General features: G+C 40.6%; 2 protein-coding genes across 4 annotated transcripts in view; one reads left to right on the top strand and one right to left on the bottom strand.

Annotated features, from left to right (window-relative positions):
• Positions 1-6,233, bottom strand: part of ZRANB3 (zinc finger RANBP2-type containing 3) — a 39,848-nt gene extending 33,615 nt beyond the window's left edge. The window contains exons 1-2 of the mRNA XM_059475529.1: positions 6,007-6,233; positions 2,070-2,222 (exon numbers count right to left, since the gene is read on the bottom strand). Of these exons, the coding sequence (XP_059331512.1) occupies positions 2,070-2,221 (152 nt within the window). The 5' untranslated portion in view covers position 2,222; positions 6,007-6,233. The remainder of the gene's footprint in view (positions 1-2,069; positions 2,223-6,006) is intronic.
• A 798-nt stretch (positions 6,234-7,031) lies between these two features.
• The window catches only part of R3HDM1 (R3H domain containing 1), an 80,416-nt gene continuing 63,452 nt past the window's right edge, over positions 7,032-23,995 (top strand). For all 3 annotated transcript variants that reach the window (XM_059475527.1, XM_059475528.1, XM_059475526.1), the window contains exon 1: positions 7,032-7,168. The gene's annotated coding sequence lies outside the window, so the exon portion shown is untranslated. The remainder of the gene's footprint in view (positions 7,169-23,995) is intronic.

Consider the following 23,995-nt stretch of genomic DNA (forward strand, 5'->3'; position numbering starts at 1 on the left):
GTGAGGCAAGGGCTGACAAACTAATAAGAAAACTCAGCAACAAGCACCAGAGGCTCTTGTTCTCTCTTTTGGGACAGGAAGAGAAATAGATCTGCATCAGCAAGGGCCAGATTTAAAAAATACTCCTTGGGAAAGTTTGACTTAACACAGTTTGCTTTATATAGAAGCTGGCTGAGAGTGTGCTCACAATTCCTCAATGTGACCCAGCTTACACATAGAATTTGCTGTGCCAAGCAGCAAGATTTCTTGCAATCATGATGAACATTATTTCATATGCATGTCACATGAAAACCATCACTGCTGGGTTATGCAAAACTCTTGTTAGTGAAAGACTTAAAGAAAAAAATGAATATAAACCAAATGAAAAAAATAGAATTCCTTCCATGGCAGAGTCATTAGAATAAGTATTCCAAACCTTTCTGAATACTTACTGCAGGCAATTGTTACTACTTCAACAAAAAGAAGAAAGAAACATCTGATAAAAATTTATCCAGTTCTGGAACAGTTAAGCTGCTTCCCAAGGAAATTCTATATTATACAACAGCCTGCAGAAGATTATGACATTTTCAAATACATCCATTAGCCTACCCTAATTAAATGTGTAGTTTTGTTAATTTTAATGGCTTCTGTTATTTCACTATTTGTATACACAAATATACACCTCAATTGCATATTCTATGGCAGCCAAGGGCTTTGGATTTATTAAATTCAGCTCTAACACAGGCTTTGCTGAATATTGTACCAAAGTCTTAGCTGTCTATTAAAATGATATCCACCCATTCTCAGCAAGAAAATGTCTGATAGGGCTGGTGGTCACAAGTAGTTAATGCTAATTCAGCACAAAGCATATCAAATCTCAGGCTCTCATGTGAAGGGCTGGACTCATCTTTCTGTTCTGCCACTGAAACCAGCAGCACAAAACAGATGGTTTGTTCACTCCCTGAGACAGCACTGCTGAAGGGTTTTGGCCAAAGGAAAAGAATCAAAGAGAAAAAATGCAGAGATTTTAATTGATTAAAAGTTCCATGTAATTCCAAGAACTGCTGATTAAAATTTCCTTTCTAATTTTTCACCTTTAGAAGGAAAGATGCACATTTCTTTTCCCCTGAGAACAATCACAAACATGAGTGAGCAACCCCCTTAGGCCCTAAGCCTGTCCTTCTCAGCAAGAACTGAAATAATCAGGAACTAATTTCATCCATCTTTCCCACACAGGCTACAGTAATTCTATTTGTGCCAGCCCTCCCCAGCATCATTTCCTTCCAAAACAACAGCATACAGTGGTTTCACAGCTTTAGGCTGCAATTGCCCACATTTCCTAAAATTTATAAATGTGGAAATAGCATTTCCCCCTCTCCTTTTCAACCCTGTAACTCACTAACAGGTTCTTACTCAGCAAAATATTTCCAGCCTCTGCTGCATAAACTGTGTTTTTTGATTGAGCAGGTACTTAACTGTTGAGTGCCAACTCCATCAGCTGCTGCCCTGGCTACCTGAGCACTCTGCAAGGCTTCTCCTGCTCTGCTGCTGCAGCTCAGTGAGCTCCAGAACACCCTGATTACACTCCAGAGTTGTACCAAATTTAAAATAGAACCACACAGATGCATCAAGATCTGTTAGTCATTCCCTTAACAGCTCTACCACGCCATTAAAAAGTAAAGAATCAAATGTGAATTAATTTATTTTAGGAATTCTCCATTAACATAACAAAAATTATGGTCCTACTGATATCAACCTCCTCTCACATGAGAACTTTGATACTACAACTCTCTTTTGCATAATGCATTATTAAACCTCCTCATCCTCTGTGGAAAAAACCTCCACAACTCATTTTAAACCACGTTACCTTACAGTTTATGAAAGATTTCTGCAACATAACTCACCTGAGATTGCTGGTATTGAATAACCTCTGTAAAAAACAATGTTTACCTAAAATAATTATTTTTAGCATCACATTCTTACTTTCTACTATAGAAACATAAGTTTATGATTTTTCTACTTACTACCTGCATACTTTATTTTCACATCAATCTTTAGCACGTGATACAGTAATTGAACACTAATCTTACCTGCCACTTCTCTGAAGTGCAAATATGATGCCCTTTTCCTGAAAAGGAAGCAGTTTCTTTCTCAGCCTTTCAGGTAGGAAGGAGAGCTTTGCATCAACATCCTCTAACTGAGAGGCCTTGAGTGAAGGGGTTTCCTGGAGAGCACTGGCCATGCTGAACCAGAGGGAAACAAAGAGAAAGAAATAAGGTATCTTACCTGCATGGCAGAACAGAGAATAAAGCTTGATGGGACAACACTCATCACTTCATCTTGGAATAATCAATATCTACACGACTTTCCTTGAGGTTTGAGAATTCTCTCTGGAAAGCATAAAGCTGTGCAGATGCTGGAGGAAGAGTCCCTCACCACAGTATCCATTAAACATTCTAACTAATTTAGAATATTTTACTGTGTCTAACAGCATTAGGCCAGTTATATTCCAGGATGAAGACAGCAGCATGTGTCTCTCCCTTTACACTATGAAATAATTATTTTAGCAAACATACTATTCATGGAAGGAAGTTATTTGCCATTCAAATCGAGCTTACTCGTGGACACTGAAATATAACTCTTTTAGTAACATTTTTCAGAAGAGTTCCAGGGGAAAAAAAAATGGTTATTTACTAACATTCCTTTAAATTTTTAATCCTAAAAATTAAATCAGAAAAAAAAAAAAAAAAGAGGGAAATATGCCCACTTTGAGGGAAGTGGAAAAAAAAAAAGGAGAAAAAAAAAAAAGAAAAATCAGTCCCCCATTTTCCTAAGTGGAATCTTTGGTATAGCTTTACAGAAACAATATTCCTATACCTTGTGCCTCTGGAAGACTCAGCAGCAGATACAAGAACTTGATGAGTACCAGGCTCTTTCATGCATGTCCACCACAGAGCTTTGCTTAAGAGAAGATTGAAAGCCCCTGTGTGCCCAAGACAAGCATTTCCCAGAAAACAAAACATAAAGCTCCAGTAAATAAATACCTGCTTCTGCTCTCAAATGAGCAAACATGAATGCTTCAATTCTAACTGTTGGGAAAATAACCATAATCACTTCAGTTCTATCACAATATTTTCCACTGCACCTTTTTTCCTTTACAAGTTGATTAAGGTGTGGTACTTAAGCCTGCTGGCAAGTAAACAAAAACTAAAGACAAAAACTAAAACATTTCTGTAGAGTCACACAAGTCAACAATGCTGCAGGATTGGTGGGCCCAAAGCTGTTGAACACTCAGTTCTGAGATTCACCTCTAAAGACAGTTTGTGACTCATTTTCTTTGATAATTTTCCATTCTATAAACGCAGAGATAATGATGTACTTGTGATCAGCTCCCTACACAGCTTGTTGTGAGTGACAATATGAGAATGAAATGTTAACATAATTAACTTTCTGTTGAACAAGATCATGACAGGATCCTTTCACTGAAACACTGAATAGGAACCATGCAGATTCAGAAGCACAGATCTGATTTAGAGGAGGCACATGAGTCATCAGCATATAGCAATACTACAATGAAAAATGTTTCTGCATCAGTTATTAACACAATTAAAACTGACTTTGCAATCTTGGAAAGCAGCAAAACAGAAAGCACCAACTCCCAGATATGTACAAGTTTTTGTTTAGTTTTTTCCTCTAGGTGAATGATTGAATAAATGAATGGTGAATAATTACAGACTAGGTGAATAATTAAAGAATTCCAATGTGGTGAACAATGCATATTAAAACAACATATACAATGGTTGTGGCAGTGATGGCCATGTATGTTTTGAGACAGAGTACTTATGTACACACTGTAGTACTGTCATGAAATAAAAATAATCTTTTTTAAAAAAGGATTTAGTCAGTGTAGCAGAAGATCAGTTTGTATCTGTTGTTCTAGTCCTTGCAGATTTAGAAGATGTAAGGAAGAAAGACCAGTGCATGTATTCCCTAATTACAACTTTTCATGGCTTTTTCTGTGTCCTTCATGTGCTGGAATACAGATCACACTGACCTTCCCACATCTCCAGATCACCAGCTCTGCAGCTGCATTTTTTTCAGACAAAATGAACCTAAAAGGTTTTGTGAGGAGACCTAGCTTTTCATTCAGAGACTTCATTCAGCTGCACAAGTTAAAAAACTCAAACTTTGAAGTATTTACTCAAGTGTTTTAAAGGAAATTAGGATGAAATAGTTAAACTACTGAATTCAGTAACTATGAATCTAAAGTTGCTGAAGTATCTCAGGACTAGATAGTGGTAAACGATCCACTAGCATTTAATAAATATAAGGTATTTATAATTTAAGGTAAATAAAAGGTTTAAAAGCAGGGATGAGGAAGATTCATGGACCTACATCATGATTCATTCATAAGGCATAAAAAAACCACTAAAAAATTATGAAGTGAAGAACCTATGCACACCAGGATAAATGCTTTTATTTGGTGGGAGTCACCATGTGTTTTGTAAAAGTGATTCCCCTTTTTCCAGTCTGATGAAGATTTTTTGAAAGGGCTCTACAACAGTGTACTTATAACTATTTGATGCAATTCCCATTACTTTGCAAAACTGAATTAAAACAGAATAAACTTTATAAATATATTTGTAAAGTAACTATAATTTCCAGGAAAACTTTTGAAAAAGTCTCTCAAACTTCCAAGGAAACTGAGCTACCATATAAAAAAATTGCACTGAAACTTTTTTTAAATTCAAGCAGTAGACAGCTCCTACATGAGAGAAACAACATCAGCAGCATTTCCAAGTAATCTGTTCCAACTTCTATCATGTTCAATCAATCATAAATGATCTGGAAAAGTAACTAGCTACTAAGGGATAAGGGAATGCAAACAATAAAATAAAATTGAAAAAACCCAATGTTGAATTTCTTTCTAATCACTGCTACTGCTATAATGCATCTCACCATAGGCAGCAATTGAGACCCAGCTTGTTATTAGATATTTTCCCCGGGGGTGTTTCTTTATTGGAAATTTGGGTGCAAGACTGATGACAAGTTCAGAGATTACTTTAAGTTTTCCAATAGCTGTTTGTCAACACAAGCTGATTACATAACATAAACCCACTGCTTATTTTTACAGGCCACTAAGTATAGCCCCTTAATGCAGCTCAGCAGCACATGCCTAAGACAAATGAGTCTTTCCACTAAGGGTTTTGCCTCATAAATTTCCTCTAGGACTTAACTGCTCCATGACTGCATGTTCAATAAAACTTAATAGGGAATTCAAAGCTCTAAGAACATCTTGGTTGATTGATTAATCAACTATTCTGCAAAATCACAGAATGGATTTTGTGTTGGAAGGGACCTCTGGAGATCATCCCATCCAACTCCCCTGCCAAGGCAGGGTCACCTGGAGCAGGTAACACAGGAACACATCCAGGTGGCTTTGGAATGTCTCCAGAGAAGGAAAATCCACGAGTTCCTGGGCAGTTGTCCCACTGCTCTGCCATCTTTGTAAAGAAGTTCTCCCTCATGCTGAGGTGGAACTTGTTTCATTTTATGGCCGTTGCTCCTCATTCTGCTGCTGGGCACCACTGGAAAGAGTCTGGCACCATCCTGTTGGCATCCACCTTTGAGATATTAATGTGCATTAATGAGATCCCTCTCAGTCTTCTCCAGACTAACCAGACCCAGCTCCCACATACTCCCCTCTTAAAAGAGATGCTCCAGACTCCCCATCACCTTGTGGCCTCTGCTGGACCCTCTCCAGCAGCTCCTTGTCTTTCTCGTTCTGCGAAGCCACCAGTGAGATAAAGAATTGAAAATCTACCCATCAGAACACAGCATTTTAAAGAACACTACAAGAGCAAGCAATCAGATGGAGCAAAGGACACCACACAGTTCCTCAGCATAGAACATTTTTCCACAGGCCGCTGTACCGTGCTGGAGGGAAGCGCACACCTTAACACCTGCCTGGGGGCAAGTTTTTTATTTTACTTACGCAAGCCCCTGCAGCTGCAATCGCAGAATTACCTGAGCGCACCATGCGACGACCCAGCAGCAGCAACGGCAAGAAGTGAAACCTGTCACAAACCGGGGCTGGTGACGAACAGCAGTCACCTGGCAGCTGGTCCCCGCCTGGCGAGCGGCGCCGGGCGCGTCCCTGCCCGGGCACCCCCTCACGGCCGCGGGCTCCGCGCTCGAACGGCCGCCGGGAAGTGACGCATGACCAGAGGTCACGGACGGGAAGCGCTTTTGGGCCCGGGCACCGCTTTTTCCTTATTTTTTGTCTTCCCCGTCCTTCTCGCCCCTTGCCCCGTTTCTTCAGTAGCGAGATAAAAATCATCTTCCCCCCTGGCCGTGCGTTGTGCCGGTCCCTGATCCACTAGAGCGAGCGGGCTGAGGGAGCCGGAGGGGCGGGAAGGGGGAAGCGGGGCTGGGGACGGAGGGAGGCGAGGATGGCGCTCTAAGGGCCGGGCTGGACGGGGCAGTGCCGCCGGCTCTCGGGGTTGGGCAGAACGGTGAAGGCCGGGGTGAGGAGCCGGGAGAACGAGAGGTTGCGCGGACAAGTCGCGACTACAGATCCCAGCCTGCCCCACCAGGGTGCGGGGGCCGTGCGGCTGCGGGAGCACTGGCACGGAGACTGAGCGGAACCAGGGAGCTTCTGCTCGGGGTACACCACAGGCCAGGGATCAGGGGAGCAGCTCAGGCGCGGGTGAAAGGAAAGCGGCCGGGGTACGGAGCGGAGGCCACTAAGATCCCGCACTGCCACAGCCGCGGGATCGCTCCATCTGCCCGCGGCCATGGGCTGCACGCAGAGGGCGGGCCTTGCGGTGCCGGTGCGCCGCTCTTACTGGTGCTCATGGTTGTCTGTCAAGGCGGCCGTGCCCCCCGATTGGCCGTCGCTTTCCGGGCGGGTTCAGTTTCGCGTAAGCGCCGAGCGGCACCACTCCGCAGCAGCGCCGGGGGGAGGGCGCCGCGACGTTTATTGGTCCGCGGGACCGTCAATCAGTAGCGCTCCGCGCAGCCATTGGTGTGGCAGCCCGGGGGCGGGGCCTCTCTCCCCGCCGCGGCAGCAGCAGGAGGAACCCGAGCGGCGCTCGGCGCTGGGTTCGGCGCCCCTCGTGTGTGAGGAGCCGCCACCCGCCGGGCGCGGCGTCCCGGGAACGAGCCCGGGAAGGAGCGCTCCGCCCCGGTGAGGAGCCCGGCATGCCGCCGGGGAAGGCGCTCCGGCGGGCGGGGGTCGCAGTGCGCTGAGGGAGGAGGGGGGGCCGCGCCCGCAGTGCGCAGAGCGGGGGCAGCGCTGAGGGAGGGGGGGCGCGGCCGTGGGGCCGGGGGGTGCAGCCCGGCCGGGGGTCACGGTCCGGCGGGGCCAGCCCGGCCCTTCCCCTTCCCTAATATAGCCAGGGCTGGCCGGAGTGGGACGCAGGGCTCTTCGTCTATTATGTTTCCATTTTCTTCAAATTTCTGCCGCATGTTGGATAATTTTGTATGTGCGTATATCTACCATGTTGTAGTGTAAAGTGTAAGTGGACTTGAGAGCAAACTACGTCACGGCCTGGTTTTTACCATGTCTTTTAAAAACGTTTTAAAATGAGTTTTCAGCACCGAAGAAGGGTTTCACTTTGTGGGGAAGATGGAACGAGGTACAAGAAGTGAGGAATAGCTGTTTCTTATATGGGGTCTAAGAATTATTCAGGTTATTCACGTGAAGAGATTTGCACACATCCTACATGTTGATGGATTTGTGTGATGCCTATAGAAAGCTGGATTAGGAGGTGATGGAAAAAAAGCAAAAAGAGTGATGCACGCTTTGCTTAGGGTGCATTGCCGCATAGTACAGCCTGCCTTAGTGTTTGTTATCTTGGCGTGGATTTGCTAATAGTCTTTAAATTTAAATTTTGATGCTCCTTTCTCACTGACCTGAAACCGAAGAGATCTTGTGTGCCCAAAGCAGAATAGGGAACGTGTTGGGTTTTTTCTCTTGCAGTGTCTGACACTGGCCTTTTTCCACTGAGGTGTTAACCTGCAATTTTTAATGGGGTTGCCTTCTCATGTCTTGTCTTCCACAAGGAGTAATGTATTTGAGACATGCTCTTTGGCTGAATATTAAGCAGCAATTTTACAGGGCAGTATGTCTTGTGAATGTTAAATTAGGAATATTTATTTACTGTTGAAATGAAAGGTAAAATAAAGTTCTGATTATTTTTCAAAATGTTTTTTTTTTTCAAATAAATTGCTATTCAGGAGAAAGAAATAGCAATGGAAACACATTTTTCTTTACAGTCTTCCATTGGCTGGGCATGCACCTGATGCTAAGCCTTTGTTTTGCAGTAAGTACTGTGATGTCAAGGGTTTCAGTATTTTGTAGAAATTAAGTGACTTATTGTTTCTCAATTTACCGAAGTCCCAATGGCAAAAATAATGTTAAGACTTGTGTCCATTCAATTCTTGGAAGATCAAAAATGTAGTACTTGTAACTGCACTTCTTGACCACTCTTTATTTTAGAAAACTGTAAATTGCTGTCAAGATCAACTAGTACTTTTCTAGTGAGTAAAACCAGATTTGACTAAATATCAATAATTTTGAGGGGTGTGCAGTGTACTGGGTTAGGTTTGTCAGCAGTGCTCCAAGAATTATTTATTAAAGATTTGGGGAGGGTCAACCACTACATCTGCTGCAGTGGTTGTCTGTTTGTATTTTAATTTTGTGTGTCTGTTAAGAGGAATAAAGGAAGAGTGGAGGGGACAGAGCAGAGTAGTAGAACCATTCTCATCTTAAACACAATTCTGCCTCTGCATTTTTTCTTCTACTAAACTTTTTTGGCTTTCATTTCTTCTCCTATTTCAGTATATTTGCCTTACACCACAGTCTGTATTCTGCATTGCTTGGTGAAAGTCTGTCCGTGAACAGCTTCAAACCAGCTGGAGGCTTTGGGTCCAGTGCTCCAGGCTCAGCTCTGGTACAACGCAAATCCCTGGCTTTGGGGTATGTCCATTGAAAGTCAGTTTGCTACAGTGGCCTCTGCTAATTCGACTTCATGTCTTTGTATCACCACTTTCACAAACCTACTTCTCCCCAGAGTTAATTTGACTGAGAGATGTAGCAACCACATCTTTTTAAATACGTTTTTGTGTTTAAAGTTTCAAGGTGCTCAGCTCCAGACCTTTAAAAGTAACTGCTACAGTTGCATTTTTTGGACACTTTAGGGAAAATCGGCCTTTTGACACCACGTTCTGTGAGTTGTAGGTAATGAAGCAACGTAAACTTTGAATTGGCTAAAATGTGGCAAACAGTCCATTTGATGAAAATCTTTTAAATATATTGACAGCATGGTTCAGATTCGGTGAGCTAGACGCCTATGCTCCAACTTTTACTACCTGGATAAAAATACGAACCACCTTGCATGTCCTGGTTAGTTGAAGTGATTGGCGTCTGAAATTTTTCAGCGTGCTCGAATTCTCATTTCAGAGATACGAGTTAAGCAGTAGCCGGTAAATACGAGGTGCTGTGATTCATGGGTGTGACAGCTAAGGAGCTTTCCATAGGAGTGGGAGAATATCTGTAATCCTGCCATCCCTGGGCTGCAGAGGTGTTGAGCCACTCAGGCTTTTAGTGGCATTTCCCCGTGTCCATCCCGCCTAGGAAAGGCCATAGGAATGACCCAGGGGGGTTTGTTAAACGCTGCATTCCACGTGGAGCCTTTCAGCGATGGAAAGAGGAGTCGTTGGCAGTGCAAGACCTGAATAATGAGAGCATTCACACCGGATTCTTTAGGCAAGGAGAGTCAATGTGAGTGCCTCAATGTGGTGATAGGCAGCATCTTTCATGGGAGCCCATTGAAGCTGGGGTGTTCTTGGTGTGCCCTCCTTGGCTTTTCTTGGAGGTATGGACGAATTTGCTGTATAACAATGTCAGGAGATTTTGGTGCTGGAAAGCTCTTTCTGGGAGATGGTAAGTCAGCAACAGATGATGATTAAATATTGCTGGGAAAATGGCACTTTGGGCCTGCCTATAATGTTATTTTGATTTCATAACTTGTTGAAGAAGTATTTTAGAGGAAATAATGTCTGGAAACAGATTTATGAAGGGCAGCAGCCTTAATTACAGAACAGCCTGCACTGCTACTCTTGTGCACAAGTTAGTCTCCTGCAGTTTAATGCATGTATTATGAGGATCCTGTCAATGTGTCATTTTTTGATATGCACTTCTCTCCAATCTATAGAATTATGTTTCCAAAAATATTGGTTGTTGCATGTTCAGAACCAGATTGCTGAAGCAGTGTAGAGATGGCTGTGGGATGCTTATTCCAGGGTTTCTTTTCTCCTCCTTATCTTGGATCTCTGTGAGGAAATGGGGCATTACCTCTAAGCAGCCATTGGTTTCTGCATAAACATTTATATACTACATTGTTCCCCTGTCTTTTTTCATCTGCTGAGTTTTTGTTCTTTACTCTCCTTCCCAACATCAGCTCTTATTATTCTTTAATCTGTAACTTGAATTTGTGTATAAAATGGAATTCTGTCCCTTATTTAGCACTCTTAACTTTTCTGCCCCCTCCTCAGGTTTGTTAGCAAGTGTGTACTGCCGTGTATGAAGGATCTTTGTCCAGTAGAGTATAGAATTGTCTGAAGGCTAAAGCTTGTCAGGACAAATGCCATAAATATCTTTAAAGCTGTGACTACATAGCATAGCAGAGTTGCTGCTTCTTTTTGGAAGTATAGTTTTGGGTAGCTTTCATCTCTGAGTCAAAAAATAATCTCTAAAATACATAAAGATAAAATATACCATTGCTGGATTTGGTCTAGCAAAAATCCAGTCCTAAGTTTTGTACTTTTCTAGAAAATGTTCTGTATAATTGGTTAGCACTTAACCTGCCACAGTCGTTGAGAGAATTGTTCTCAGCCAAGTGAGGTGTGATACTTTGCTGTAGGTATCCAACTAAAGCATTTTAATTTATGTTAAGTGAAGCAAGACATAAATAGATGCAGTACCTGCTGCTGTGAAGGAGGCCATGGTGGTGCCATATCCTTGGCTTTTTGTTCCTGCCCTCTGCCACCTCCTCTGCTCTGCTGAATGAGCTGGTGCTGGGAGCACTTCCTGCACTGTTATCTGTGTAAGATGTAGGTCTCTTATTCTATCAAATTGAAGCATCCACTGGGAGACTTGGAGGAGCAGTTTTACTGGCAGATGGAGGAAATGGTGACTGGAAGTGAGATCAGTGACTTCTTTAGTGCAGCTGAGTCTGGAAAAGGCTGTTGGTGTGCAGCTGGTGAGTGAAGTTCACACTAATTCGAGTGCTCTGCCAGCAGCAGATTGAGGAGTGTTCTCACAGTCCTTTCTGCTGTCACAGCTTTGGGCAGCACAACCTCCTGCTGGTGCTGAGAAGCTGGGAGCTGCTGCATCATTGACCAGTGCTGGATCCACAGACAGATTTCCATCTGTTTTCATGTTCTAAGTGAGCTGGGAAGAATTTGGTGTTCTTGTGGAGATACAGCAGGAGTTTTGAGAGGCATTGGAAAATTGCTGGCTTAGATCAAATGCTGAGTTTTTGTACCCTAATGAGGCAGTAGCAAAATGAGTAAATCAGTTTGTGGAGAATTCCTGTCCATGTTATCACAGCATGATTTGAAGCATTTCAACAGAAGGTACAGAAAAAAGCCTTTTTCCTTTAAAGCATTGTTAATCCCTCAGTCTTTTGGACGAAGAGCTCCATTTCAGGTTCAGTGTGCTCTGTAGGTGTTTAAAAAGAGCACAACTTGCTGCTAGGATTAGAATCCTTTTCTCCCTTTCTTTTGTAATCCACTCCATCTATTCCTTAGCTTAAAGCAAGAACTGAGCCTTCACCAGTTTGTGTCTCCCCTCAGGTTGGTTAGCAGAGTTACACACACTGGCAGTACTCAGACTCACTAAAACCTGCTTTGCCTTTTTCAGCTCATGGCTCCTTATCCTTCTTCCACTTGGGAAGTCAGACTATTTCTGAACAAGAACTTCTGCCTAATGGTTTCTAAGGGAAAACCAAGGGAAACTGAATTATTTTCTTCTTTTAGTGGTCATTGCATATGTTTTAGTGGCAGAAATTGGTAAAATGACAATTAGATACTCAAAGTATCCACTGATATTGTTTTTACTACTAGAATTGACTGTAATGAGTCCTTAATTATTACTTGTAATGAAGATGACACGTTATTAGTCTCTTAGTTTAGGTGTTGTGGTTTCTTCTTCGTTTCAAGCACATCAAAGTGATCTTTTCTGCATTTTCATTGCACTTAATCTCTAAAAAGGCTTCTAGCTGCTAGTTTGGTAGCACATTGCATTATTTTCATGGAAAAATAAACTGCTCTTTCAAGGGTTTAAAGCTGTAGCACAAAGCAGTGCCAGTAGTGCTCTGAGATGTCATCCCTGAGGTGTGGATTGGAGGAGGGAAAGGACTCCCAGTGCTTGGAAAGCTGTTAAGTGATTTTATGGAAGCTGCTGCAGTCTGGTTAGACTTGTGGGCTAACAAAAGGATATGAATCTTCCACACAAACTGTTGTGTTAACTTATAAAAATGTTATGATGTTCATCCTAATACTTCATGTGGGGATGTTTTGTACTGCTCTGGTTTCAAATATTGGCTTCTGGAGAGGAACACTTGTTTTTATGTGAACATTTCTGTTGCTGGGAGAAGGAACTGAGTCCAGACTGAGCTTATCAAGTAATGAATTAAATACAGAAGAATAAATCATACCATGTTCTGAGGAAGATTTCTGAGCTTCAAATGGTACTATTAGACTAAATCCTTAAAGCAGTAATATGAAAAGAATAAATGGTGTTACTGGGCTAACTCAGTTCATGCAATGTATGATATTCCAACAGTTGCCTGTTCATCATTGACCACGATGACATGCCATTAATTGCTACATAACCTTGTATTTCCTGACACTGCAAAGTTTGATCTGAAAAGCACAAAGAGCAGTAGTCCTTATTAAGATCTGCATATCGAAATTGTAGTGGAAGCTGTCCCAACTCAGAACACAATCAGCTTTTTTATCTGGCCTTTTCTCTTGAAATATTAGACAGTGTTAAAAACTGGGTTTGTGTCTGTCTTCCTTGGTCCATAGCAGTGTGAAAGCTTAAAATTGTAACATTCCATAAAGATCAAGAATAATAGATGTGTAAATATTCTTTCAGTAACTCTTTTTCTTGTCCTCTTTTCCAGTATGAAATGTAGATTACTTTTAAGCCAGGGAATACTTGGGGATGGGAAACCTTGAAGGTTTTTCAGCTCTGGTCAGGCAATGTGTGAATTCAGGCATGGTTTAGATCAGTGGTGATGATTCTAAAGTGTGTGGCTTGACATCACAGGGGTCTGCTGGGGTTCTTTGTTGTCCCTGTGAATGTTTGGTGTGTGCATGCTGCAGAAGGGCAGCAGAGTGTCCTGCAGCCCTGTCACACCTGCCCAGCCTGGGGTGTGTGTGATGAACTGACTGCTCCTGATATGAACAGTAGGAAAGTCCTGGTGCATGACGTGGGCAGGCTCAGCTCTAATCCTGCTCATAACTTATTAACCTTGGGACTCTGCTGTTTGCAGAATCAGGACTTGCTTTCTGTGTCATTATTTTATTCATGTCTGCAGTTACCTCCTTGTAGTGGTGACTCTAAAACTCCTGAAAGATGTTTGACATCCATAGCTTAGATGCAGGCATGGCTTCTATAAGGAACATGGGTTCTCACATATGTTTGATGTTATGAGACAGACTCCCATATAAAACATAGGAGGACATAAAATTGACTGTAAATTATTCTTTAGAATCTTTGGAAATAAAGTACTAGTAAGTGGACTTTTTCCAGATCCTTTCAATCTTAAGGAAAAATTCTTTATCCTAAGAAGGCTTCTTAACAGGATTCTGAAAGTAAAGTCTGATTAAAAACTATTCCAGTTGTTTGCCACTGAATCTCAGCCACTCAGGTACCTTGGTATTAAATAGCAGTAATTATCAGTAAAATAATGGAATGTTTGTGGGAAGGATGCAGCTCATTGCATTGTGCACTGCTTGAATGTGCCTGAGGGCTGAAGGACAGACTCTGGGTCATTCAGTCCAGTCCCTTCTTCTTACAGGAAATAATGCTTTTATAACTGTGTCAAACTTTATTTCATGTTAATTAAATTGCTGGTTATCTTCTTGCATGCTGAACAGCAGTTGTAAAATCTGGTTGTGATATCTACTGGCCTCCAGCTTTGCTGACTGTGGAAAGCTTACAGACACATGGGTTTGTGGTAAAGTTTTTCTCTAGATTAAGTAGCTCTTCTATCTATCTGTTATCTGCTGCAGCCATATGAAATTAAGTTTTCCATACAAGTTTTTATCAGTGCAAATACCATTTTCCATATAAGGAAATGATAAAGAATGGCATTTCTGTAGCTTTTCTGAGAATAAATTGAATGGTAGTTACATCTTTAAAATTTGAATTTTCTTAATCTTTATTGTCTCTGCTTTATCAGTTTCCTCTGTAATACTACATGTAATTTAAATAGATTAGGCCTCCTGCATTTATTTTTCGTAGGAGCTATTACTTTATTAAATGGAGCTGTTTGGCACAATCTCTGCTACAATGTTTTTCTGTCAACTCATTTTCCATTGACTTTGGTGCCTTTAATTCATTCTTTCCTTTAAAACTTGTTTAGAAGCCAGGCATAGTTATTTTTTCCTCATATTTAGTTCAGTGCTTTTTTTCCAATGCCAAATGATACCATCATGTATTTGGTACTGTTGGGAAAAATCTCTTCTTTGGGACTGGTGATCTGATGAGAGGCATCTCATTTTCTGTAGTTAGTGGGTATGGTGTCTCCAGCATTACTTTCTGAATCTTATTTTTCCTTTGAATGTTCTCTTTCCAATTCAGTTTCAGATGTGCTGTAGTGGGTTTTTGGTGTATTGTACTTTTTCTGTTTGTATGGGTAATGAATCTTTTGTTAGAAAGTTCTGACTCAGGGTGGAACTTGTTTCTGACTTCCAAGGCTTACTTTTTGGTTGGTCAGTATATTTCGGAGTGGATTTTATTTATGTCTGTTTTTGAGTTTTGTTTGGTTGTTTTGGTTTTTTTTTTTCCTTCCTCTGCATTTATTCTTCCAGCTGAATTTGTGGTTATTCATATTAAAGGTCTTTCTTCCCTTCGCAGCTTCTTTTCCCTGTGCCTTGGGGAGAGCAAGTCCCATAGGTAATTTTCAGATGATTCTTTACACACATAATGTTGTTAAATACTACATAATATACATTAAAACATGTCAATGAATTCTAACAGAACTGTATGTTGTGTATCTTTATAAGGAAATGATCTGTCAAGGACTGCCTGATTATCCTCAATCCCTGGATTGTTGGAGCCTAAGACTATGTCAAAGTCCCTGTTCTGAATTGCCTGTAAAGCAAAGCCTTTTGGTCAGAGAAATGCAGGATTCTAATAATTATTAATAGATGCTCTAGTAATAATTAATAATCCTTTGCTTAAATATTCTGACTACATGAATAAGATTCTTTGGGATGTTATTCAGTAGTTGAGCAGTGTTAAAATGGCTCTCTCTTGAAACCTTCTCCCTTCCTTACCCCATCTTTGGTCCCACAGAGAATGGCTGTGGCCCTTCTGGTCTGCTCACCCTTCCAGAGTGTGCTAGGCAAAGCATAATACAAATGTGAAAAATCTGACCTTCAGAAAGATTTTCTTTCCTGTCTTTTTAAGCTTTCAAAACCCCTCTGTTCTCAGAACTGGGTGTTAGTGCCTGTGTCCAGCTTGGGAACAGTGTATTTGGAATTTGTATTTTGATAGTGAGTATTTTTCTCCTGTCTCCTTCTTGGACATGTAACCTTTGAAGTATTCTTGAAGAAAACAATGGTGCTTATTTTTTAATTTCCTTGTGCCTTTATACTTGTCCAAAAAAAACAGCTTTCAAAAAATTTCTCAAAGAAATTCGCTAAGTTCTAATGTACTGTATTAATTTCTCATCTAAATTCTGAGTTAGAAAAATCCTTCAGAATATAAACTTAGTAGTGGCAGTACTAGTCCTATGTTTATACTGTTTTTAATAAAGAAAATTCCATCATACTGTAAACCAGATCTTCATTAAGTTAGGTTTTCTTTCCCCTGTCCCCTCTAAGGAGAGATGCAGTGTTTGGTTCAGGTAAGTTTCTTGTTTCAGTGGCCATGCCATGAGAAAGGAGCCTGTCCTGACAAAATCTGGCACTCAGTGTAAATGCCAGCACTGCTTCTTGCTGCCCACCCTGCTGGCTGCTTAGATGAAATGTCTTTGCAAGGCATGAGTGCCATGGTGGCACAATGTGCTGCTGCCTGGTTTTTTCAGTCGGGGAAAGGAGGAATCAGCTCTCTGTCTCCCTTTTGCCTGGGTCCAGGCAATTAGGCTGCTGATCTGATGATGATGATGATGTATTTTCAGAAGTGTTCATAAGGACATAACAAGATGCTCATTTTATTGTACTTTGCCTTGCTGCCAGGATCCTCAGTTTTGAGATCTAAGATGATGCTTAAGCAGCTGTTCCATGAGGCATCACATTAGTGAGGCAATTGTGTTCTTACCTCCCTCTGACCACAAAGTGGAGCAGAGGAATTTACAGGATTCAGCTGCAATGCAGGGAGCTGCTCAGCACTGGCTGTTAAACCTGTTAGAACGAAGCTGCTGGGGGGGACAGAAGCTCCTTTATAAACAATGCAGAGGACCAGCTGTAAGAATCCAGTACTTTAATCTTCTGTGAGTTCAGCTGCCTCCACTGGACATTCTGCTGGAATTGCTTCAGCTGTAGCCTCATTCAAGAAGCCTTGCTGGCATGGAAGCCTTTGCTGGTAAAGCTTGACCAGGTGTCATACAGTGAGATTTCACTGGATGAACTTAGTGTAAAACCTTGTTCTAGGTGTCTGTGGGATGTCCAGGTCTGGCACACAATTTAACATGTGACTTGCTGTCACATGATGACAGCACAATTTAACATGTAACTTGTTCCAGGCCTTGTCCTCACATCAGAAGATGAGATAAACTGAAACAATCTCATGCAGTACATAACAGAATCATGGAATCATTTAGGTTGGAAAAGACCTCTAAGATCATAGAGTCCAACCCTTCCCTCAGCACTGCCAAGCACACCATTAAACCATGGCCTCAGGTGCCACATCTGCCTGCATGTCTTTTAAAGAGTCTCCCTCCAGAGATGGTGACTCTGCCACTTCCCCAGGCAGCCTGTTCCATGCTTGACACTTCCCATGAAGAAATTTTTCCTAATATCCATCCTAAACCTGCCTGGACTGGTGCTCCAGACCCTTCCCAGCTCTGCTCCTTCTCTGGGCACACACCCATACCTCAATGTCTTTCTCATGAGGGCCTTCATGGAGAATTGAGAGTATTAATCAAAATTATATCAAATGATTAGGTTATCCATATTTTACTGTGTTTAGGAAGTTTTTCTGGTAATGTCAGCTGCTTGTAAAAGAGCTCTGTAGTTTATTATGTCTATGTATATATGAACATGTATATATGAGCATTCATATACAGTTGTCTTGTGGCATGTGAGTTTATATCTCAATACACAGACTCTGTTAATCTCTGAAAACTGGGAACTTAACTGAAAATAACTACAAATCTTACTGTTTTTTTTGATATTTAAAACAGAGGTCTGTGACAAAAAGCCCCAAAGGCAGACCAGGTTTGTGATTTTTGTGTATATTACAGTGTCTCAGGGAACTCACGGGGAGAAACAGTTCAGTCTTAGAGTAAGTGAAAATGGTTATTATCTGTCATTCAGTAATAGAATAATGTTACAGCTGGCCATGTCCAGATACCCAAACCTTTGCTGACCAACTAATCAGAAACTTGGAAATCCAGGTGATGGAATTTGTTAGTAGTGGTTAATAATATAATGACTTAGCGGAGTTGGAAGTTTTAAATTAACAAAAATTTTGCCAAATCTTGCTGCCATTGCTTTTCAAGTGATAGACTCTAGACTGCCCATTAGGCTTCCTTGCATGACATTTTACATCTGGCAAAACTCCTGCTGTGGATGGGCATGATGGATAAAGCATTTCCAGTTCTCTTCTGTTAGTCTGGTCCTAACTTCATAATTGCCAAGATTTTTTCCTGTCCCTCTGGAATTATTGAATCTGTACAAGGAGAATCTTGGGTAGAAAGTTAGATTTAGTTTTGAAGTAAAAAATCTAATTTTTAAAATTGTGTATTTTATGCAAAATAACTGCTTTTGCTTCTTTATGCCAGAGGTGTGAGACTAGTGATCTTGCCTTACATAGCATGTTAAAGCAAAAAAGAGATGCATATCTAGAACTTTAATAAATATTCTAGACAAGTATATATTGTATTTGTGGTGCTGGAATAAGGCTACTGCTTTTCAAAATCTCACTGTTCTGGATTACATATAAATAATTCAGTCAGGAATTGAAGATCTTTGTATATTGCCACCTGCTCATTATTCAGAAATTCTTGTTACAGTCTGCTGTTGCCCTAGCAACATTCTGAAAATTAGTGTTGCATCTATGAAAAAGCTTTTGTTTATCTAGCAAAGCCCACTAGCCAATCTGTATTATTGCATGCTGCAGCTCAAGTGATGACTCCAGGCCCCAGCCCTAACTGTGTAAAAAATAATTATTTCCTTTTATGTAACATTAATTGAAAATTATTGTCTTAAATTTTTTTTCCTACCTAGTCGTAGATAATTAAACATGATGCTAGTTTTGTTTAAAGTCCCTTTGGGGTCTGATGATGCCATTGTGTCCTCTGAGTGGAGATGCTTGACTGTAGAGATATGCAAGAAAGTAAAACAAATCCCATGTTGACTCCTGGTGTTCTTAGGAGCTCCCCCTCTCTCTCCTCCCATCTCTCTCCTTGCCCTCCTTTCTCCTACCCCCTGTTGAATTTACATTAAAAGTCAGATCTTGTTTAACCTTAAGCACTTTTGGATTTAAAAAGATTTTGCTTATGAATTTGACATTAGCCAAGTTTGGGGCAGGAGTAAGGGTGGTGTTAACAAAGTCCTTGGAAGTGTCAATGCCACAGCTAACACGAGTTTCAACTGCAGCACTCACTGCTTTGAGTTGAACATGTTTATTTCAGAAGATTTACTTTTAGAACAAAACTGAGGAGGAAGACTGATAAGCCGGATCTTGTTTTCCCCAGAGACAAAAATGAGTTGAAAACCAACATTACAAATACTGCTCCTTCCAAATCCCCTGTGTTGTCATGAAGCAAGGGAAAAGCTCCCCTCTGCCCTGTGTGTTCAGATCCTGCTGGGCAGCCAAGGCTGCAGTTCCTGTCAGTCCCTCTGTGGGTGGAAGGTAAGACATGCCTGCTCTGAGGAAATCTGCCTTACCTCGTGTCCCACTTGACCTGGTGATTTTCAGATTCACAATTCCAGAGGAGAATAAAGACTTCTGGTAAATTGACGAGCTCTAGTCCAACTTCATTTGAAAATACAGATTTGTTGAGACTCTCACATCTCCCTTGTTTAAACCAGTGTTCTTTAGTCTTTTGCCTGTGAGGTACTTAAGGATTGGAATTGAAATGTGGGATTACAACTGAATTGCTCACTGTGATTTCAGCTGAAGTCTCCTCTTGCCTTGCTTTTAGGCACCTGGCACTGAAGCCCTGTTCCCATGCTCTAATTGTTTAGAATTTTTGGGATGATAACACAAGTTGTGCTACCCAAACATGGAATTTTGTAAACACGAGTGAAGTCTTATTGTTTGGGTTTTTGTTATTCCGGGCGTAGGCTTTAATTTTGGGAACTTGTATTTCTGCTGTCCCTTTGCAGAAAACAGCCCTGGTTTAGTGTAAACAGGTTCTTACAGTTCTCTATTCTCATTTTTGTGTTCACAAAACTACTGGCCATTTTTTGCTGGAATAGACAAACCCTTTGTTTTCTTGGTTGCTTGATAGTGTCTGTACTAAAAAGTACTGTTCACACCCCCTCAGCCTTCCCATCCCCTGTTACATGTGACAGATTTTCTTATGGGGGAAAAAAATATTGGGAAAAAACCAGAAAAAAGAGATCCAGTGAAATAACACCAGTTTTTTCTGACTGTTGGTTCTAAGGCAGATCTGTGGTTTTAAAGAATTCCTGTTCAGCATGTGGCACCTACATATGCCTGGCCTGTGGTGTCAGTCCAGTTATGGGGTCACTTATGGAGAAGTTTTTCATGGATATTATTTTGTGTTCAAACAGTTGCTTTTTCATTAAAAAACCAAAGCATAATGAACCTCTTGGGTGAGAGCATATTACAGCTTTTGCTTTCAGACAGTGAGGATGACCTTAAACTCCAACCTCTGAGTAGCTTAATTTTCTGCTTATCTAATGCCTGGCATTTAGATGAGACTATATAAAACAGAAGGTCTGGAACAGTCAGAATTTAAACTGCAGTTCAGAAAAAGTTAATATCAAGATATTAGTGCAAAACTGGACATGGTGTGTTCATTAGGTGTGCGTGAATTTTTCATCTTGAGACTAAACTTACAATCACTTAATTTGCTTTAATTTTTGTTCACAACAAAGTAAGATTGTGGTGAAAATGGGAAGGTTCTTGAAAGGGTTACACACCCAGTTTTTAGATGTCAGAGTGAATGAAAATAGTAGTAGGAGCAACTGGAGGTGGAAGGACAGAAATTGCATTGATAAAGCACGTGACAAAGCCAAGTAAGTGATCTTTAGTCTTTGTAATATATTCACTCCTTGGTTTACCATGAGCCATCACTCACTTGTTTGCTCTAACTGCAGAAGCAATACTTTGGTTTTCATTTATTAAACAGCAATGTTTTCTGTAGATGTCAAAAATCAGTCTGTGGCTGAATACAATCTCAGTGGTTCTTATTTCACATTATGGAGATAGGCCAGAGCTTCTACTGGTAACATTTTTTCCCCTTTCTTGTGAAACACAATTATCTAGTGCACAGAAAATTAGAAGTACAGGTTTTTGAAATGTGTGCTAATGTGCTTTCCAGAGGGAAATAAGATACTTGGTAGCTTGGGGGATGTTTTTTGCTTCACTAAGCATTAATTTAAGGACTGTAGTTAAAGGAATCAATGGCTACCTCAATACTCTAGGATCATCTTTTACTAGAATTTGCTTTTTCCTAAGTTGTTCTCACTCCTTGAGTAAGCAGGAGATAAGAGTTGCCTTGTTCAAGAGGTGAAGAATTGGACAGAATATCTCTTTTGGCTTCTGTAACTGGTCCCAAAAACATCCCTCCCACATTTTTTGTGAACTTTGGGAGATGCCAGGTTTGATTGGTGGTTTTTTCTATTTCAAAGTCTGGTCATGGGAATGTTACTCCTATTTAATTGCTTAGAACTTTTTACTCCAGCAAACACCAAAAGTTTACTTATACTCTGAAATACATGGATATTTTTCTATAATGAGTACTTGTAGAGAGATCTTTAATATTGAATTGAAGCCTTGAGATATTTTTTTCAGCTTGCTTTTGTACTGCTCCTCTAGAATTTTTAATTAACAGTAAGTTAATCTTTACCCAGCAATCAGCCCTACAAACAGGCTCACCAGACAGACACTTGCTCATTTGGCATCCATTGTCCAGAATGTATTTGAAAAGTAATTTCATTTATTCTTGAAGACTAGCTGTGCACAGTCAGTGTTTGAGGATTGTTTATATTTCAGGCTTTAGCTTAAAATCTCCTGCATTTAGGCTTGGACCAGACCATGGCTAAATGGTGACTGGTATCTAAACAGAAATTCATTAATACTTGTAGGAGTGAGGGTTTATTTTATGTCTTAGGAGAACAATGAAACCACCAGAGAAAGATATTTATTTCAGCTTCATCGCTGTGCTGTCTGAACTGGGCTTATGGTGCAAAGGAATGAAATTGCAGTGCTTGTTTCTGCTTTCTTGGAAATGAGAGGTTTTTATAGGGACATGATATGAACTAAATAAGAATAGACCTTCATGACCGTTCTGGACTCAGACAATTTCTCTTAGAGTAGACATAAATATTTCTGTCCAATCAATTGTTAAAGAGTTACTAGCAGAGTAATTGTTTAGAAGAGACAAATCAGTCAAGTGAATGGAACTTGGAGCAGTCAGAATATGGCTTCACATGATGCTGCTGTTAAGCTCATGTGGATGGGACAAACTCTGTAAATGTCCCCCTTTCTCACATAATGAGAAAAGCTGTTCTATTTCCTTTAGATTTATAGATAAATTTCATTTTGGAATTGGGATGAGTAGTTGAAATATCCCATTCTAGTATTTTTCAAGTGTCTCAAACTTTTTCTTAAATATCTTCTGGTTGGTCTAGGGGCTTGCTTTTTTTATCTTGTTCTTTAAAAATCTTCAAAGAACTAATTTTCGTTCTTCTAAATGGAAAGGCTGTTGTTAGTCAGAACATTTCAGTGTGTGTGTCCTTCTCCAGGAGTTTGTGTCCTGCCTTTTCAGTCCTGTAAGTCTTGCTGGGATTTGTTTTGGAGTAAAGGGGCCCTTGCACCTCAAGTGCTTGGATATTGCAGAGCCAGGAACATCTTCCTGAGTGTATCCTATGTAGCAGAGCCTTTTTATCAATTGGGATTTCTGTCTCTGTATTCCTTTTTAAGTTTTAAAGAAAATTTCATTCAGGACAGTCCAGTCTTTTCTACTCTGAATCAGGCACTGGTTTGCAGACAATTGATGGTGCACTTTTGCCTCTTACTGAATTGTGTAAGTTTGTTATGAGATTAAAAAAAAGAAAGATTCATTTTCATCACTTACATACTGCAGTTTTAAGTGCAACTATGACAGAGGGTATTGTTTGTCAGGAAAATGGCTTTGAAGAGGTGGTGTTGCATATCTTCACTTTTTTTTCTTTGGTCTAGAATTCTTCCTCCTTTGGCAAGCATCTGGTTGCTTTCTAGACTGATTTTCTTTTATCTCTTGAATACTTGGCTTGTATATTTGATTTGTGCTATGGCTTTGAAATTTAAATTGAATTTAAACTTTTTATTTGCTCATCTGTTTTTGAGCTTATGATGCCTATTCTGTTAGATGATATTTCAGCAAATGTAATTGTGTGTGTTTGATAATAGAGATACAATTTACATGTTTTGAGTTAACTTAGTCAGCCAAGTCAGGGTTGCAATTGTAAATCAGCCCTGAGTGCTCCAACTCCTCTTTGCTATAAAGAAGGCTATAAGTTTTTTCTGCTCTTAAGCATATTAATTATGTATCTGGACTGATTTAAGGGAGAAATTACAGCATTATTCTTATGATATTTCATTCCAGTTGTTTTCCTGTTTCACATATGTTAGCAGGTTATGCCTGTGTTCATTTGCACGTGGCACAATCTTTGTAGAAAGGCAGCCATGGAGCTGAGCACACATCATTGGGTGTTTGTGGAGTCCATGTCTGATCCAGGAACATTCAGGTAATGAGTGCTATTCCAGTTTGTAATCCATCACTGAGAGCAGAGCAGAGCAGCACATGTGTGTAGGGCATAAAAAGGTTTTGCTCATGAGAAAGCAAACCCAGACCAGTCTCTCCTCTCCTTTAGGATGAGTCTCCAGGACAGGAGTTACAGAAGCCCCAACTCTTCATAATGTGTGGGTGTGTGAGTTTTAGAAAAATGAACAACAATGTTCCTAGAGGCAGTGCAGAGTATAACAATAGGACATTGCTCAGGTTTTTCTCCATTGGGTACTACTTTATTTCCTGTTTGAGGCTAGCTGCATCTTGATGCTGATCCTCCTGATTATAAAAGCTCTCCTAGGTGTTCTGCTGTGGTGAATGTGAATACCAAATCTGATTATAACACTAGCCAGACATGCACAGCAGACACATTTTCCTAGTGTTGTGTGAGGAGACTGCTTAAAAGATTATTCTGACATTAATGTAATCTGTATAATGTGTTCAGAAACTGAAAACTATTCTCTTTGGCAGCATTCAGAGTGTGGACTGTGCAGTAAATGGCTTGTGCACATAGGTGATCACCTCTTTGGAATTCATTTTACAATTAGGAAAATAAAAGTAATTTTCTTGTCTAGCATCCTGCT

Source organism: Ammospiza nelsoni, chromosome 7 (assembly GCF_027579445.1).
Source record: "Ammospiza nelsoni isolate bAmmNel1 chromosome 7, bAmmNel1.pri, whole genome shotgun sequence".
NCBI classification, from domain to species: Eukaryota; Metazoa; Chordata; class Aves; order Passeriformes; family Passerellidae; genus Ammospiza; species Ammospiza nelsoni.